Raw genomic sequence first — 19,581 nt, 5'->3', positions numbered from 1 at the left:
TTCGAATCTGCGATCTTGCAACTTTGAGTAACACGCAAAACAATAACCACTCAGTCATGGATTCTTAAACTCCCCACAAAATAGCCACTAATAACCAAGATACATATGCTTATAAAATGCCAATTCGATACCTTAAAATGGATACCAAATACAAAAAGACACAATTTTGCATGCAATAAGTTGGAAAGCATAAAGCCAAATTATGTTTAAATTATACATTTAAAAAAAACCTGAATACATTGCTTGCATGGAAAGTTTCTGAATTTGAGTTTTTCATCATCATACTGCTGTTTCAAACACTTAACTATTCGGTTCATTTGATGAATTGAAACTTTTCGGTTCATTTGATGAATTTAAAATGCATCACATGCGTTAACTTTTTACCAATCAAATATTTAAGCACATATGACATTATACTGCTACCGCAGCCTACTGATTTAAAAGTGCCAGCAAAGGTAGCACTTTTATTTGCGAAATTCGACTGGAAAAAAGAAGGTTTGTACTAATATACTTGCTTCGCCAATTAAGAAAAAAAACTTTTTGGCTCTTCAAGACGCATACGAGTTAAAAACACTGTTTTAGCAAGTTCAAACTAAGCAAGGAGGCACTTTTGAAAAAAATATATTTTATCAATTTTACAACAAACGAATTCAAGATTCTAAAAAGTTTACCCCGACAGAATGTAAAAAAAAAACGAATGATTTTCCAGTAACTACAATTTTTTCTTTCTTGCCGCTCTCGAACTACAGCTTGAACTAGATTTTAATAGAGAATGTCAATTAAAATGAAATTTCATTATATAATCGGGTCATTAAACCATATTGCGTAACACTTACGTCAATTGCTGGATTAATTATTTCTAGCATTTACTCTCCTGATAAAAACAACTACTTATTGGGAATAGTTCGTTTATTTCATTTTTTGTTTTGATGAACAACATTTCCATACTATGAAACTCGCAGTTTTCAGTTCGAATGATTACAGTATTGGATCAAGCATTTGTGGTTTACAGACCTGGTCCGCCCGTTTTTGCTTTACTATTACATTGTTGCTTAACTAACTGGCGCTGATTTAACGTAAGCAAATTGATATCATATTCAGCAATTCTGTCAGGCAATTATTTCTTTATCGGGAAAAAATCTAAATTTCTATTCAATAACGCTCATTTATCGAAATCTCTATATAACTATGTAGCAAATTTGGCTCGAAAACTTCTTAGCGAGCAAATTATCTTCAGCGAAATTAAAATTGATAACAGAATTTAAAGTTTTCTCTTTTCATTCAAATTGAAGATATTCATATAAAAAGATTGATAGATTGGCAAAGAAACAAAAATGCATTTAACATACTCAGCCAATGAAAAAAGGAAAATTAGTTTAAAAAATTTTCAAAACGAAAACTACTCTAGAAAAGATTCGATTGACACATAACCCATGATTGCCATCAAAAATCTTTCATAGTTATCTTCAAACGCAATTCTTTTATAACAATTCAAGGTTGCATAGTTGTCTGCAAGAAAATCGTGGCATTTGGAGATCAAAACAACTAGTATTAATTGAAAACAACAAGATATTCCGATAAAACCAAGCGCCACTGAATTTTTTTTGAAATATGTAACTTTCACAAATACTTGATCATCAGTTACCAAGTAACGAAATTGCACTAAAATCGAAAGAATGTAACTCATACAAACATATATTGGCATAAAGTTTATGCTATAAACAAAAATTGAAATGGAGTAAAAAAAATTACGAAATTTTTTTTTCTTGAAACTAAAAACGTCTATTTAATAAAAGAAGGGAAAGATGCATTTTGAGACAACAAAGATTCCAAACAAACTTTATCTTGAAAATATACGTTAAAACCAAACCAACGCTTTTTGAATTACTAATTGGCGTCACTCTGAAAATTTGTGCCGTGCTGCAATTCGAAACGGAGCGTGCTATATACATTGGATAAACATTGCCAAAAATGTTGAAATAGCATTAAGGACTTAAGTAAATAAAAAAAACGCCAAATTTTTCATTTTCATCCTCAAGTTTACTAGCCCCGTGAAAAAATTCAGCAGATAGCAGAGTTTTCTTTGCTTACATATTTCTAGTATTAATTGAAAACAACAAGATATTCCGATAAAACCAAGCGCCACTGAATTTTTTTGAAATATGTAACTTTCACAAATACTTGATCGCCAGTTACCAAGTAACGAAATTGCACTAAACTCGAAAGAATGTAACTCATACAAACATATATTGGCATAAAGTTTATGCTATAAACAAAAATTGAAATGGACAAAAAAAATTACGAAATTTTTTTTTCTTGAAACTAAAAACGTCTATTTAATGAAAGAAGGGAAAGATGCATTTTGAGACAACAAAGATTCCAAACAAACTTTATCTTGAAAATATACGTTGAAACCAAACCAACGCTTTTTGAATTACTAATTGGCGTCACTCTGAAAATTTATGCCGTGCTGCAATTCGAAACGGAGCGTGCTATATACATTTGATAAACATTGCCAAAAATGTTGAAATAGCATTAAGGACTTAAATAAATCAAAAAACGCCAAATTTTTCTTTTTCATCTTCAAGTTTACTAGCCCCGTGAAAAAATTCAGCAGATAGCAGAGTTTTCTTTGCATGCAAAATTTTTCAAGTTCACTTTCAAATAGATTGTTCATTCTAATTTGTAAACTTTTTTTGCTTGCATAACAATTTACATTTAAATCATAGCGAGTTCACTTAAATTAACCTACTCTACAACTAAGCATCATGTTTTCTGCGACATTTCAACTAAGAGAGTTTTAGGACATGCAGAGGAAAACTTATGGCTAACTGTAAACTCCATAAAATCTACTCTCAATCTCCCAAAGAAAAAATTTGAGCATGGTGTTCGTTAAATAAAAACCAAAAAGATAGAAATTTTGAATGAACCACAAAAAATTGCGCCGTAGATCGAACTAAAGAGAACTAACTTTATAACACCAAGGTTGCCTATGTAAAAATGGGTTCTATCCCATCTCCTGCTAAGAAAAAATTGTCCGACAATGACAATCGCAGACATTTCAAGACTTTTTTCTTACAGTGAAAATTTTCAAACTAATAAAAATTTTGAGACATATATACTTAACTAGATAACATTGATGGAGGTGTATGAATCATTTCTCATAATTTTCTTTTTCAAATAAACTTGCACCTCCAGAACATGTAACTTTGACGCTCTTTGGAATTTAACAATTTTCATTATTGACATTTTACTGAAAAAGCTATCAGACAAAATGGGTTCTATCCCATCTCCTGCTTAGAAAAAATTTGTACGACAATGGCAATCGCAGACATTTCATGACTTTTTTCTTACAGTGCAAATTTTCAAGCTAATAAAAATTTTGGGGTATATATACTTAACTAGATAACATTGGTGGGCGTATATGAATCATTTCTCATAATTTTCTTTTTCAAATAAACTTCCACCTCTAGAACATGTAACTTTGACGCTCTTTGGAATTTAACAATTTTCATTATTGACATTTTACTGAAAAAGCTATCAGACAAAATGGGTTCTATCCCATCTCCTGCTTAGAAAAAATTTGTCCGACAATGACAATCGCAGACATTTCAAGACTTTTTTCTTACATTGCAAATTTTCAAACTAATAAAAATTTTGAGACATATATACTTAACTAGATAACATTGATGGAGGTGTATGAATCATTTCTCATAATTTTCTTTTTCAAATAAACTTGCACCTCCAGAACATGTAACTTTGACGCTCTTTGGAATTTAACAATTTTCATTATTGACATTTTACTGAAAAAGCTATCAGACAAAATGGGTTCTATCCCATCTCCTGCTTAGAAAAAATTTGTACGACAATGGCAATCGCAGACATTTCATGACTTTTTTCTTACAGTGCAAATTTTCAAGCTAATAAAAATTTTGGGGTATATATACTTGACTAGATAACATTGGTGGGCGTATATGAATCATTTCTCATAATTTTCTTTTTCAAATAAACTTCCACCTCTAGAACATGTAACTTTGACGCTCTTTGGAATTGAACAATTTTAATTATTGATATTTTACTGAAAAAGCTATCAGACTTAAATGGGTTCTATCCCATCTCCTGCTTAGAAAAAATTTGTACGACAATGACAATCGCAGACATTTCATGACTTTTTTCTTACAGTGCAAATTTTCAAACTAATAAAAATTTTGGGGTATATATACTTGACTAGATAACATTGGTGGGCGTGTATGAATCGTTTCTCATAATTTTCTTTTTCAAATAAACTTCCACCTCTAGAACATGTAACTTTGACGCTCTTTGGAATTGAACAATTTTAATTATTGACATTTTACTGAAAAAGCTATCAGACAAAATGGGTTCTATCCCATCTCCTGCTTAGAAAAAATTTGTCCGACAATGACAATCGCAGACATTTCAAGACTTTTTTCTTACAGTACAAATTTTCAAACTAATAAAAATTTTGAGACATATATACTTAATTAGATAACATTGATGGAGGTGTATGAATCATTTCTCATAATTTTCTTTTTCAAATAAACTTGCACCTCCAGAACATGTAACTTTGACGCTCTTTGGAATTTAACAATTTTCATTATTGACATTTTACTGAAAAAGCTATCAGACAAAATGGGTTCTATCCCATCTCCTGCTTAGAAAAAATTTGTACGACAATGGCAATCGCAGACATTTCATGACTTTTTTCTTACAGTGCAAATTTTCAAGCTAATAAAAATTTTGGGGTATATATACTTGACTAGATAACATTGGTGGGCGTATATGAATCATTTCTCATAATTTTCTTTTTCAAATAAACTTCCACCTCTAGAACATGTAACTTTGACGCTCTTTGGAATTGAACAATTTTAATTATTGATATTTTACTGAAAAAGCTATCAGACTTAAATGGGTTCTATCCCATCTCCTGCTTAGAAAAAATTTGTACGACAATGACAATCGCAGACATTTCATGACTTTTTTCTTACAGTGCAAATTTTCAAACTAATAAAAATTTTGGGGTATATATACTTAACTAGATAACATTGATGGAGGTGTATGAATCATTTCTCATAATTTTCTTTTTCAAATAAACTTGCACCTCCAGAACATGTAACTTTGACGCTCTTTGGAATTTAACAATTTTCATTATTGACATTTTACTGAAAAAGCTATCAGACAAAATGGGTTCTATCCCATCTCCTGCTTAGAAAAAATTTGTACGACAATGGCAATCGCAGACATTTCATGACTTTTTTCTTACAGTGCAAATTTTCAAGCTAATAAAAATTTTGGGGTATATATACTTGACTAGATAACATTGGTGGGCGTATATGAATCATTTCTCATAATTTTCTTTTTCAAATAAACTTCCACCTCTAGAACATGTAACTTTGACGCTCTTTGGAATTGAACAATTTTAATTATTGATATTTTACTGAAAAAGCTATCAGACTTAAATGGGTTCTATCCCATCTCCTGCTTAGAAAAAATTTGTACGACAATGACAATCGCAGACATTTCATGACTTTTTTCTTACAGTGCAAATTTTCAAACTAATAAAAATTTTGGGGTATATATACTTGACTAGATAACATTGGTGGGCGTGTATGAATCGTTTCTCATGATTTTCTTTTTGAAATAAACTTCCAACTCTAGAACATGTAACTTTGACGCTCTTTGTAATTGAACAATTTTCATTATTGATATTTTACTGAAAAAGCTATCAGAACTTCAGAAAATTTGTTCTAAAAGTAAATTTGCAGGGCTTCGCACCACTTGAGATACACCCACACAACAAAACGCAGTATTACTTGGATCATCAAATGGCGCAATATAAGACCACTAAGCCGATAACATAAAGACCGAAAAATTTAAACAGAATCCAGTTTTCAAGCAGAAAACAAACTAAAGAATTTACACAAAACAATGTTTGAAAATATTAAACAGTTGAAAAAAATCAAAACACTTAGAACAATTAAAATGTAAATCGCGTGTTGCAAAAACAAACAATTCAACCATGTGGCAACTAAGCCGAAAAAACATAAGCAGACAACTTACAAGCCCAACGAAACAATTCCCGTTGAAAAAAATCACGTCCTGTCAGTTTTGAACTAAGGGCTTTGGCCGTCCCAGGCGTATTAGTTTAGTTTACGACCAGTGTGCCGGAAACAGAAGGAAATTTGAATTCATTAAAAACCAAACCTAAAATTACCATTTCTAATTTGACCATTCTATTAAAAGTTATTTACGGAAAAAGCTTAATTTACGGTTGCAATACACTTGCTATCGCAAGTGTAATAAGTACTGATAATGCCACGACAGTGAAAACCCATCTTAAATGACTACGTCATAAAAATGGCTGAAAATCTGAATTTTATATTACGCTCTTTTAAACTGTTTTTTAATTAAATTTTAAATTAAGTGTGCATTTCCTATCGTCAGTTTAGAAGTTGAACGTAAGTTATCAATTTAGTTCCAGTTTTTATCCAAAGAAAGAAGGCTTTAAGATAGTTTTTCGATAACATTTATTTTTCCAATAATTTCCGAAATTTGGAGCAAAGTGATATTTCAACAACTAAAGCTTGAAAAAAATTCAAAATATATTTTACCGAATCAGAGAAACCATGTTTTTACAGAATACCAAAAAACTAAGATTGGAAACTTTTTAGGCAGTCAACGTTTTTATTTGGCATTTTCAATGTCTCCCACTGCATTTTCCTTCGAAAGGTTCATCCATAAAACAGTGGAGTCTGAAAAGATCTGGTTGGTTAAAGTATCGACACTCAGAAGATGTATTAGTTAAAACAGAGGCGAAGCTGAGGGTTGCACTTTTTGCGATACAAATATGAAGGACTATGATCGAAATCAAACGGAACAAAATTGAAAAAAAAAACTTCAAAAAATTATTTTTGTCTATAAAAAAATTGCAACGAAAGCCCAAAATATCCGGAACAAACTGTCTGCATCATTACAAACTTTAAAAAGAGCTTTCGGAATACAAGAGAGAAACCAAATTTTCATTTCTGCGAAAAACGATAATAATAGACGATAATAAGCAGACCGACAAAAATGTAAATTAGCCCAAATTTTTCTATTTGCAAAAAAACAGAGTCTCAAGCAGTTGTGTTACCTCTAATCCAGACGCGACGGATAGCTGATTGAATTTCAATTCATAATTGCAGAGCGGTAACAAAGCCGAAAATACCTGAGCAGAAACCTTTCATGTCGAAATAAATTCTTTAAATATTCTGAGCTGAATTTTTTTCCCATTTCCCCCTCAGAACACACGCATAAATACAAAAAAAATTTCAATCCCAAAACGCGATAAGAGGCCACTAGGTCGATATAAATTAAGCCGAAACTTATTAGGCCCATAAAAAGACAAAAATTAACAAAAAATTGACAAATCGAGAAAAAAAATTCGATTGGGAGGGATTTTTAAAAGGCTGAAACACTTAAAGCAACTACAGTAAAAATTGTTAACAGCAAACAAAGCGATTTTTAGATGCGGCAACTAAGCCGAAAAAACATAAGCAGTCAACTAATAGGCCGAATTTTTTTTTACTGGAATATTTACCGTTTGAAAAAAAACAGGTCCTAGTCAGATCGTCAAATAAAATTCGAGCTAGCGTCCGTTTAAGTACTTGACAAAACCAATTTTGATCTACGAATTTTTTTTTTCATTTTTCGACAAAAAACGATTAGCAGGTAGGGAACCAATTAAACAAACGGATCTTTTCTGTTATACGGCCCAAAGAGTATTCTTTTTGCCATTTTGAAAGCTTTATGCCATTTTGAAAGCTTTATGCTCCAATCCGATTGGTTGAATTTAATATCAGCGAAAAGAATTCTCAGCGTTTTCAATGAAATCAGAAACTCAATTAACAATTCGATAATTTGGGCCGTATAACATAAAAGACCCAGACAAACAAAATAAACCGAGCGAGTTAATTATGTCACATTTACAATATACAAACCAGAAACGGCAAATAATGTACAAATTTGGATAAAAAAGATTGCGAGCTCTTTTTTCCATCATCACAGATTTGTTTTAAAAATTCAAATACTTCTAACCGACAATAAGATATTCATAACTTCGGAACTAGAGACAAATTTAAGACTCCGCTACACTAAGTTTTATGCTCTTTACAACTGAGTTTTGAACAACGCACTTTGCAACTGCTTTCTCATTTTATCTGCTTCTAGAGTTCTGAAGTATACAGCGTCATCATTTTCCACTAGTTGAGATTGTAGTAGCCTTATATCACTTTCTAATTTCTGTCGCAACTCATTCTTCATTTTTTCCAAAGCTAGCGCTTGCGTTCGGTCATTTATTTCCACCTCTTTCTTCTCGCGTTCAACAGCGTCGGCTAAAATTGCAAACTGATCGCGGTAATAGTTTTCTAGAGATTCAACCTCGTTTTTCTGCTTCTTAGTCCTAGCTTCTCGTTTCTCTCTACAGTATTTCCTGATCTCGGCGATGCGGTTCTTCTGGATCTCTAGGCCTTCGTCAAACAGCTGTCTGAATATCTGCTCCTCCTTGCTCTTTTTCTTTGCCAACCGCGATTTCATTCGAACCTGAATAAAAAAAAAACAGTTACGTGACAAAAAACCAATTTTCTAAAGAGAGATGCTTAGAATGTGACCGCTTATTATCTAAATTCGCAAAAATCGGTTGAACAATTACCTTCGATAAAAAATTTTCTTAATTGCTTTCAAATTGTTTTTCCAGCAACCCCAAATCTTTTAGTGAACTAGAAAGACAAAACTGGCATGTTACCTGGAACTCGTCGTAGTATCGTCTGATCCTGGCCGAGGCCTGCTTCTGTTCTCTCACATTCGTCTTCACTATCGTCTCCCGCTGGTGTTGCTCTCTCCTCTCCTTCATACGGATACTGTGACTCACCTGAAACAAACAATTCTACAATAGAAAACCACAACAACACTATGCAGGTGGAAGAACACTAATCGTAAAATCTCCCCGAAAAACTTCAAAATCCATCTGGAGCAAATACTTTTACAGGAAAACCTGCAATAAATACGTTTCAAACCGTCAGAAAGAGTCTAAGGTCCCCTATATTATACACAAATTTTTCTGGGTGAAGATGAGTTGATTGTTGCAAGCAAACAAAATCTTGCAGACAATATCAATTAATTGATTGCACGAAAAAACTTCTAAGTCAACCAATACCAAATAGCACTTAAAATTTTGTCCTCGGAATTTTATCCACAAAAACCCAACCATAACAAAACTGTTTAAGTCTCACCTCTTTCTTCATGATGTCCATCAGCAGTCCCTGTCTTCGCTCCGCCTCCTTCAACTCACGACCCATCCCCCCTCCGGTTCCATCTGAGAGTGCATTTCTGTCAGAGGAGGAGAGAGTCAGTTTCGCACTCTCCTGTGCCGCCTGAGAGGCCAAATACTGCATCTGTCGCAGCTAAACAGATGTAACTCCTAATCAAGCCTCATTCAGAACAAAAATTCTTCTTGAAAAATCCCTGTAATTCCAATACATTGCAATGACAAAAGTACATCCTGTTTACAAGCTCTCCACCCAATCCTAAAAACAGTTTCTAAATTTCCTCACTAGTTTAGTCAAAAACTCAAAAAAAACATAGCCAATTGACGGTAGGAAAAAGAGTAATGAACGCAAGGAAACAGAAAAAAGAACTGACGTTTTTTGAAAAAACTTCAATTTTTGAATTGAAAGAAAAACATGCACCTAGAGAATTTCGCAAATAATTTATGATTAGTGCTTTTTTTGATTAAATTAACCCAATTTGAGAAAACTGATCAATAGAAAAAAGTATTATTTCTCGGGGAAATCTGAGAATTATAAACCATTTTCGAAATTAGAAGCCGATCACGTTTTTCGTGACCTTTAAATTTGTCCTGTTCGATACTGGAGTTTGCCTTCCTTTAAACAAAAGAAATGAACTGAACTTGCAAAGAAATCAAAAGTTCAATCGCAAAAAAAATCATATTTGAGCGTGAATAATTTTCAAGACTTTTTCCTGAAAAAAAATCACCGAGAAAAAAAATCACCTACCTATGTAAGAGTATTCACTACGTTCATGACTCTTAAAATTTGACTAGAACCATATAAGTTACAGAGCACTAATTTTGAAACATTCTAGGCCCTCAGTGGCGAAAAATCTCGGAACCAAACTCCCCAGAGAACTGCTAATCCGCGCAAATTACCTGTTTCTTCCACAAAACATGCCCCATCTCTTTCGACAATTTCAGCTGGGGAAACTCGTCCAATAGAAAAGAGAGCATCTCGTTTTGACCAATTTCAGGGATACCTTTCGCACCTACTCTAGCGGACCTCGAACTTTCTTGACCTATTTCGGTGCTATTTCCATCTAACTGAGAGCTTCTAGACGTCGAGTTATCTTCAAAAGACTCATTGAATGAGTCTTTAGCTTTTCTGGTTCTTTGGACACTTCTCATAGTTTTCGATTTTCGTGAGCTCAAGCTTCTGTTTCCTGAACTTCTGTTAGCTGAACTTCTAGACGTCGAACCAGGTCTCTGACTGATAATAACTCCTCGAGCATATTTCTTTCTATTTTGACTTTTGTTGTAGTTACTGGTAGTTATTTTGTGGAGAGATTTCAGGTCATTGTGAATTTTGTCCAGCTTGACTTGATGCATGATTGCTTTGTGCTCCTCCGCATGTCTGACTTGTCGAAACGTTTTGGCCAGGTTTCTTTTGAGACTTTCGGTGTTCTCTTTTTCCTAAATAATTACACACATCAAAACTCATCAATTGCCAGATTTTCACCATACAATTTTTTACATCTAACAAAACAAAATAAAATGGGACCGTATTTGAATTTTTCAATATCTTTGAGTTAAAATAACTAATTTTCAGCACCATGGAGATCATGGTAAAAAAAATTTTACCTAGTAATCGAAAACGAAAAAAAATCTGAAAACCTCGAACTCACTCTTTCTGTTTCTTCTTCCAATTTCTCCCTTACATGTCTCCACTTTCCCGATAGCTCCTTTGGAGCACCCCGCAACTCCTCCCCTACCGCTCCAAACTCCTCAAACCCTCCCTTTTCCTCTAGATTTCTATGCAGAGCACCCGAAGCAGACGACATTCCATTTCCACTGACTCGGAATTGCTGCAGCTTTCCCAGAAGTCTTTTACGAATCGCTTCGTATTCTTCCTCGGTTTGAATTCGGTCGATTGCGTCATATTCCGATGAGTTATTATAACTCATCACGCCTTCTCTATTCTCACCTATGTGTCCGATTTGATCTTTACTCACACTTTCTGAGAAGTTTGAAGTATCTGCGCTCACGCTCAAATCTACCAAATTTAGTTTCAAACACTCTGGTTTATATTTACTGTTTTCAGCTTTGAAAACATTAATATCAGTTGTTCTCCTTTCAGACGGTAATTGCTGACCTTTAGCAGATTCATTTCTTGCTGATGAAGACGTAATAACGAGAGGCGGTGGATTCTCCGCCAGAATCGATGCCGAGTTCAAAGTCAACCCCGTAATCGATAGACTACTATCAGCGCCACTTCTAGCCGTTATTTCATTGCCAATACTGTCTTTACTTACATTTCCAGAACCCCTTTTTGGATATAGTCGCTCGAAAACATCCGGCATCGGCTTGGAGGGTTTTCGGTTTGAATTCGTACTTGGTGCCGAAGTTCTAGCGGATCCTTTACGGAACCCTTTGGCACTGCATTGCACTGAAGCATCTTGGCAAGAAGTATTTTTAGGCTCAAAAATTGACTCTATAGGCGATACAGGTCTATTTACAAGTTCGGGTTTATTGACTAAATTGGCGCCTCGGTTGCTATCTTGAACCGCAGCATCTTTCAACTCTGCTTTCAGAGACAGATAATTGCCTTCTACTGTCGTAAACGTATCATTGAAACTGTCTTTTAAAACTACCGGTACCTCCTTTGCTTGTGTACTGGTAGACACCATTTTACTCGTAGTAGCAGTTTCAGTTTTGCTTAGACGAGCTGAATCGTTTAACCGATCTTTCGCTTTTTTCACGTCTCCCTTGTAATCTTTCACGACTTGAAAATCAACTTCGGATTTATGCAGTTCATCATTAGCTTTCGGGTTAATTTCTATGCTCGTTACAGGTCGAGGAAACAGACTTGACCGCGTTGAGTCTTGGATAGAAATGTTTCTCGTTTCAAGCGAAGTGTTATTAGTAGCTTCTAAGTTGTCTCGTCTGAAGCCGGAGCCAGAAATGTTCTCGTAGATTCGTTCGCTTTCGTTAGCTTGAGTCAAGTTTGTCGATTGATTCGATTCGACAGTGCCACCCCATGCATATTTTGCGCCGCGCTCTGAAAAAATTTGAATCAATTGCTATTTTTTCTTAGCATGGCAACTTCCGAGTCTTACCGACAATTTTCGAATCAGGGCAGATTTCGAAAAGATGGCAAGGGTTTTGTACGACCTAGAATTTCAATTCTCTTACTGCCCAAAGAGTCCATATCGGTACTATTTTATAAAATGAAACACAGTCAAGAGACAGTTGGAAAAGAGTCAATGAATCCAAGTAAAAGGAAAAAATACAGACTTAATTTTTTGAAAAAATCTCCTTTTCGTATTTCAACGAAAAAAATAGATGGCCTTAAAGCTATTTGAATTCCTAGAACAGTTCATGATTGACATTTTTCGAAAAAAGTAACTTAATTTGAGAAAACTGGAACAAAAGGTAAAAATTTTTATTTCGCTGGCAAATTCGATAAATGAATTCCACTTTCGAAACTAGAAGTCGATCACCCTTTATGTGACCTTTTACTTTTGCTGATCGATAGTTGAGTTTGCCTAACTTTTAACAAAGGAAATGAATTGAACTTAAGAAAGTCAAGCCAGGAAAAAGTAACTTTCACCCTGAACTAATTTCAAGACCTTTCATGAAGAAAAACAAATCATCGAGACCGATACTGGGCGACATTGAAAAAGCAACAGCAAATTTTTGACACAGAGGCGAAGTTGCACTTCGCAGACACAAGCAAAATATGACCGATAACGCTACTGAGAAAAACTGAATGAGTAAAACAAAATTGCTTAAGTTACGCACGTCAATTATGACTCTACATAATTGCTTTGTGACGCAAGCCAATTATGACGCATTAGCAGTAGTCAATTAAGAAAAAAAAAATTACCGACTAACATGCTTCAAATTATAGAGCGGACGAATTTCAGCTAGCATACGAAAAAGTTCAATAAAACATAGGAGTTCATTAAAACATCCGACCCTGCCCAGGTTCGAGCCCTCTTATTTTGTTGCTGGTCTCCTTCCCTACCTCTACGCTACAGATCCATGCTACCTTGAAGCTAAAATGCTATTTGTAAAATAGTAGTCTGTGTTAATATCCTGAGCATTGGTACCTAATAGCTGGTTATTGATCAAAATGAACACATTTTATCGCACAATATTTGCGTCGCAACAAGCAACAATATTTGCGACTTAGGTTGGAAAAAAAAGAAAGTTCATACGATAACACAAGCTATGCTTGTGTAATAAACCAAGTGTTTTTAAAATAAATAATATCAGAATTTGCAAAATAATGTGCTTGCTGTGATAAATAGCAACCAGAATTGATAACTTGCCTGGAAATTAGGCTTCAGAAATTTTTTTTGACGAAAGTAACGGAAAAAATGGCCTATGTTTTATCCAAATGAATTTCTGGAATAAAATTTCGTACCTTGATTCATTCAGAGTTCTTTTCAAGGCAACAAACCAAATTAAACTGAAGGTTATATCTTAAACATACCTTTTTCACTGGATCAAAACTGGGTTTTCCTGGTTAATTTCGGGCATAATTTGTTTTCAAATTTGCAAGAAAACTCGAATTCAGTAAAAAATGAAGGTAAAACAGTTGCTGAAATGTGATCAAATTTGCTTCAAACGCGTTAGTTTGTAAGATTTCACAGCTTCTTCAACCGTTTTTATTTTGAGAAAAAAGTTATCAAAAAGCTTGCGTTTTCAATGTCGCCCAGGATATATAGAGTCTGAACTACGTTCATCAACTCTTAAATATTGGTTGGCCAAGTCTGAAACCTCTCCGTTGCCAATGAATATTAATTTCAGGTGACGTTTTGTTGGTCAAAACCTTCGAAAAACCATGGATATTAACTTTGGCATAGTCAACAAAAGAGTCGGCGACGATGAAACTTATAAAAAAAAGAGCCCAGGATTGAACCAAATCTCACTTGATTTGCCGGGCGACTGCCTGTCATTGGCCTGTTCTGTCACACTGAATGGCCTGTAGACTGTACTAGCACTGTCTCCATGGTCACTCACAGCGCCAGCCGAGTTCATGGACAATCTGGCCATCAACATTTTGTCCTTTTCACGTCCTAAAAATAGTCTTTTCAAAGTTAAATCAATGAGAATTGCTCAATAAAACATAGCTAGCAAACAGGTCTGGAAAAACCGAAAAATTATTGATTGTTTTTGTAAATTTTGAATTTTTGAAATTTTTAAAATTAAATTCCAACTAAATTCAGCCCTCCAGCGCTATATTTTTTCAATACTATGGCTAGGACAATTAGGAAATTTTCTATTTTTCTTTAATATTTGTTCTCAATGCAAACCGTTATTTCTGTGCTGACCTTGATGTACTGACATCACAACATCTCAGATATCTCTATACCACTATTTTTACTTCGTTTTTAATTTTAACAGCACTTAAAAAAACTACATACCTATGTCTCCATACGCACTGCTGCTAGCTTCATCTTCGTCGTTATCAGTCAAGACCGGGTGAACTCCCGTGAATTTACTACTCGTTTCACTCTTCGCACTTCTACTTGAAAACGGTTCCTCAGTCAGGAAATCTCCGCCCGCTGACGTCCCAAAGGAGGTGTTCGGAACAATCGGTCCTCTGTTTCTGGCATCGCCGGCTTCGTTTAAATCCCAGAAAGCAGGCGCGTGTCTAAGGTGGTTGCTGGCGTTGGCCATGACTAGGTCGGGCGATGTGATTGCTAATGGCGAGAGTTCTTTTGAGAAACCAAAACTCGGAGAGGCCACTGAAATACGAAAGGTATAGTTTTACAGAAATTTGAAAATTGGGATGGGAAATTATTTTGAAAATTGTGGGTTTCAACAAAACTATCATTTGAACTTGAGCGCTAAATATTTCCTCAAGCTAAGTATAGCAAAAAGAAGACCAGTCACTGGGCTAAGCATGGTTGCACAGTTATTGCATGTAAGATCCATGCCTATTCGCTGCTTTGAGAAAATAAGCTAGCATTGGTGATTTAAATGCAGCATGATGAGAAACTTTACACAACAGCATGTTTTTGTTGATGTTCTCGACCATCTGTGAGCTAGTTTTAGAGCTTGCATTCTTTGAAAAACGCAGAGTGGATTGAACTAGTCAATCATTAAAGGAATGTCGCTTTGGAAGAGTTAGTATATGAAATATTCCACATGTGATTTTTAATCACTTAGAAAGGTAAGACGGTAAGACGATAGAAAACGAAAACACTAGTAGCCTAGCTAAAACTGAGGGTACCTGTTTGATAATTTTTAAGTTCACAACGTAATCGCTTTTGCATCAAAAAATCTTCCAATCTGTCTGTTCATTGAACCCTTAACCTTCAAGATTACAAGAAAATTTTTGAAAAACTGAAGTTTTCCAAAAACAGTCAAAAATTTTACTTTTTCCAAGTCCATAGCGGTTTGTTTACTACAGCAGACGAGTAGCCTCTAAAACAGGGAAGACCCACAACAACTTTTTTCAAGTCTTATATCTCCAAATTTACAGGAAAGCTTTTGAGAAATATTAATTAGTCAAAAAACTGTCAACAATTCAAAAATTGGACTTTCTGTGTCTAAGCTAAGATTAGGAATAACAATGAAAGCAAGGAAGATTCTCTAGCCCGTTTAATTGATTGAACCCGTAATGGATTTTTCCCAAGACCATGACGATTTTTTCTAATATTCTATAAAACACGAAGGCAAAGCACAGCTTCGCACCGCTTGCGATCTAACATGAACACATGAAGTATGACCGATAACGCTACTGAGAAAAACTGAATGAGTAAAACGTTGAGTCTACAAAATTTCAGAAGTGACGCTTGCCAATTATGTATGAGTCTACATAATTGCTCAGTGATGCAAGCAAATTATGACGTATTAGCAGTAGTCAATTTGAAAAAAATAAGAAATTTACCGACTAACAAGCCTAAAATAATAGAGCTGACGCATTTTAGCTGGTATATGAAAAAAAATCATTAAAAACATCCGACCCTGCCCAGCTTCGAACCCTCTTATTTTGTTGCTGGTCTCCTTCTCTACGCTACAGATCCATGATACCTTGAAGCTTAAGTCTGTGTTAATATCCTCAGCATTGGCTGCTCTTAATAGCTGGTTATTGATCAAAATGAACACATTTTATCGCACAATATTTGCGCCGCTAAAATATTTACAACTAAGGTTGGAAAAAAGAGAGTTCATACTATAACATAAGCTTTGCTTGTGTAAAAAGCAGTGCAAGCTAGCAAAAAGGAAAAGAAAGCGGAAAAAGGAAAAGAAAGTCCACAAAAATTCAAAAACTTCAAAAAACCACAACTGGAAATAATTCAAATGTTTGGAATCAAGTTCGTCGCGGAAAACACGTCGAAAAACACAATCAATAGCAACTAATAAAAATTCAAAACAAAAATTAACAAGCGGCAACTGAGCCGACGAAACTTTCCCGTGAAACCGAAAATATAATTGTTGTGATGAAAAATTTTTGACTATAAGTTCTATTTTTTTTCGAAAAATTTTAGTATTTTGTGCGATCCAGGATGAAGCATAAAACTTATGACTTCCTTAAAATGATCCGAAATTAGGTCACTAAGCCGAAATCATTCAAGCCGAATACATTTTTTATACAAAAAAAAACAGCAAAAAATACAGGTCAATTCCTGTAAAATTACAACTTGCCGGATCAATTCAAAACAATAAAAGCAACTACATTGATAATTGCCGAGCAAAAAATTACTTCTACGATGTGGTAATTAAGCTAAAACATAAGCAGACAAACTGTAGGCCGAAATTTTTTGGAAAGGAAAATTTCCAGTTTGAAAAGAAAATCAGTTCCTGGTCAGATTCCAATCCTTGGCCGTCCCAGGCGTAATCTTCACCTCCAGGCTTAGTGCCGCAAACGCATAGAAGTTAGAATTCAAACAAGGATACAAGTGATTCTGTTAAATATGTTGTTAACCAGAAAAAGTATATTCCAGATTGATAACGCTTGCTAATCACAAGCGTAAAAAATATGGAATTAGCCACTTAAGCAATAATAATCACGCGATCAATTTCTTCGATTGAACCTGTCCATCTCAGATTGCCAGGATAGTTTTCGAGAAAAGCTAAAAAGTTTCCAAAACAAACGGTCAAAAGATAACGTAATTTTTTCTCCAAAAACTAGGGGCCCAGCTGAAAGCTGGAGAGACCTGTTTGATTATTTTAATATTGATTATTTTAAAATTGTTTTAAAATTTCAGGTTTCTCAAGTCGATACCGCCCTTCCTACGCAAAAAAAAGTGAAAGAGAAGCTTATGCATTCATTGGTAACGCTTTGGTAAAAAGTTTTCATGAGGGAACCTTTCAAGTCCATAACTTTTCAAGAACTAGAATTAAGTGAAATGTGTGTTTCACAAACCAGCTAACATTAATGAAATAAAGTATTTTTCATTTTTCTAACGACTCTTTAATTTTCGAATTAATTAAATTTTGTCCAAGCATTGCAAATATGACTATAATATGTTGACTACAACTGACATCACAAAAACGTTCTGGAACAAACCGACCTGATTAAAGAGAACTAGCGTAACTCGTGCAACTTCTCGTTGGACTTCTTCGAACCATACAAAAAAACTCAACACAAAGCCAAAAGCACCAAGCAAAAGCGAGAAAACGTAAGCATAGCGGATTCCATTGTCTAAAAAATACACACAATAAGTATATTGAATCTTTGTTCCAATGCCAAAAAACTTTTAAAAAAACTTTTCCTAAGTGTACAGCTCTTCCCCGAGACAAATTAAGGACCAGCCGCTTGGGCAGGGGAGTTTCCTACAACCTGGTCTATCGACTAAACCCTTAATCCCAAAACTGGATGGGTAGTTTTTGAAGAAATCGAAAAAGTTTGAAAAAATGGCCTAAAAACCGAAAAATTGACTATTCCTAAGTGTATAGCTCTTCCCCTAGACAAATTAGGGACGAGCCGTTTGTGTAGAGGGGGTTCCTACAACCTGGTCTATCGATTAAACCCTTAATCCCAAATCTGGACGGGTAGTTTTTGAGGAAATCGAAAATTTCCGAAAAAATGGGCAAAAAGTGAAAAAAGTACCGAGTTGTGAAGCTTTTCTAAGACCGTAGGGGGTGGGGTAGGGTAAAAATTGCCCTAAATTTCATGCAGGCAGGTAGGTGAAACGCTACTGAATCCATTGGTACCACTTTTATGAGAATCTGACGGGTAGTTTTTTGGGAAAGCGAATTTTTCGAAAAAGCGTCTCAAAAAAAAAAAAAAAAAAAACCAGATCTCATTCATCTGGAAAAAAAAAAAACGTTTTCATAATACCTGTTTAATAAATCAAACAGGAATTAAGGTTCAGTCATAATAATTTCTTCTCCGAAACTTAGGGTACAGCCGATTATGCAGAGAAATTACCACACCCGCTCACTTGTGATTGAACCAATTACATCAGAATTCGCGAAAAAGTTTGAAAAAAAAAAAATCCCAGAAACGGTCAAACGTTCGATTTTTCCGAAGGCCATAACTTTTTTCAGAAAATTGATCTTTCTGTGTCTAAGCTAAGATTAGGAGTAACAACGAAAGCAAGGAAGATTCTCTATCCCGTTTGATTGATTGAACCCGTAATGGATTTTTCCCAAGACCATGACGATTTTTTTCTAAGAATCTATAAAACCCAAAGGCAAAGCAGAGCTTCGCACCGCTTGCGATACAACATGAACACATGAAGTATGATCGATAACGCTACTGAGAAAAACTGAATGAGTAAAACTTTGAGTCTACAAAATTTTTGAATTGACGCTTGCCAATTATGAGTCTACATTATGTAGGATACATTAAACGCTTATGTAGGAAGGCTTCTCACATGCTGTTATTTCGATTAAACCCTGAATATCAGATTGAGCGTGGTAGTTTTCAAAACTCAAAAATTTGCTGCTCATGAAAGGTAGATTCCTGCAACCTGTTCTTTCATTTGAACCCATAACTTAAATTTGTCAGTATTGCTTTCGAGAAAAATCAAGTTTTCAAAAAGCGGTCAAGAACTCAAAAAATGGGTACTTACTAAGGCCACAACTGTTTGTGGAAAAAACATTGGACGTAACCTCTCTTCTACAGGAGAGCTTCTAGTAGCCTGTTCCTCCATTTGAAACCCTCGTCTCAGACTTGGCAGGGTAGTTTACGGAATAGAAAAATCCAAAATATTGTGTCAAATCCCCCCCCTTTGTCTTAGTCTGTTAAATCAAAACACGTGACATTAAAATCCTTGACATCAATAAAAACAAAAACATAAACAATGGGAGTCTTATCTCATGGGTTGGGA

General features: G+C 34.7%; 1 protein-coding gene across 1 annotated transcript in view; it reads right to left on the bottom strand.

Annotated features, from left to right (window-relative positions):
• Nucleotides 1–7,883: 7,883 nt before the first annotated feature.
• Nucleotides 7,884–19,581, bottom strand: part of LOC134851270 (uncharacterized) — a 34,593-nt gene continuing 22,895 nt past the window's right edge. Inside the window, exons 5-11 of the mRNA XM_063867277.1 lie at nucleotides 14,719–15,042; nucleotides 14,224–14,370; nucleotides 10,972–12,344; nucleotides 10,223–10,759; nucleotides 9,288–9,458; nucleotides 8,801–8,926; nucleotides 7,884–8,598 (exon numbers count right to left, since the gene is read on the bottom strand). Of these exons, the coding sequence (XP_063723347.1) occupies nucleotides 8,167–8,598; nucleotides 8,801–8,926; nucleotides 9,288–9,458; nucleotides 10,223–10,759; nucleotides 10,972–12,344; nucleotides 14,224–14,370; nucleotides 14,719–15,042 (3,110 nt within the window). The 3' untranslated portion in view covers nucleotides 7,884–8,166. The remainder of the gene's footprint in view (nucleotides 8,599–8,800; nucleotides 8,927–9,287; nucleotides 9,459–10,222; nucleotides 10,760–10,971; nucleotides 12,345–14,223; nucleotides 14,371–14,718; nucleotides 15,043–19,581) is intronic.

This window comes from Symsagittifera roscoffensis, chromosome 7 (assembly GCF_963678635.1).
Source record: "Symsagittifera roscoffensis chromosome 7, txSymRosc1.1, whole genome shotgun sequence".
NCBI classification, from domain to species: Eukaryota; Metazoa; Xenacoelomorpha; order Acoela; family Convolutidae; genus Symsagittifera; species Symsagittifera roscoffensis.
This window is presented reverse-complemented; position numbering and strand designations above follow the sequence as displayed.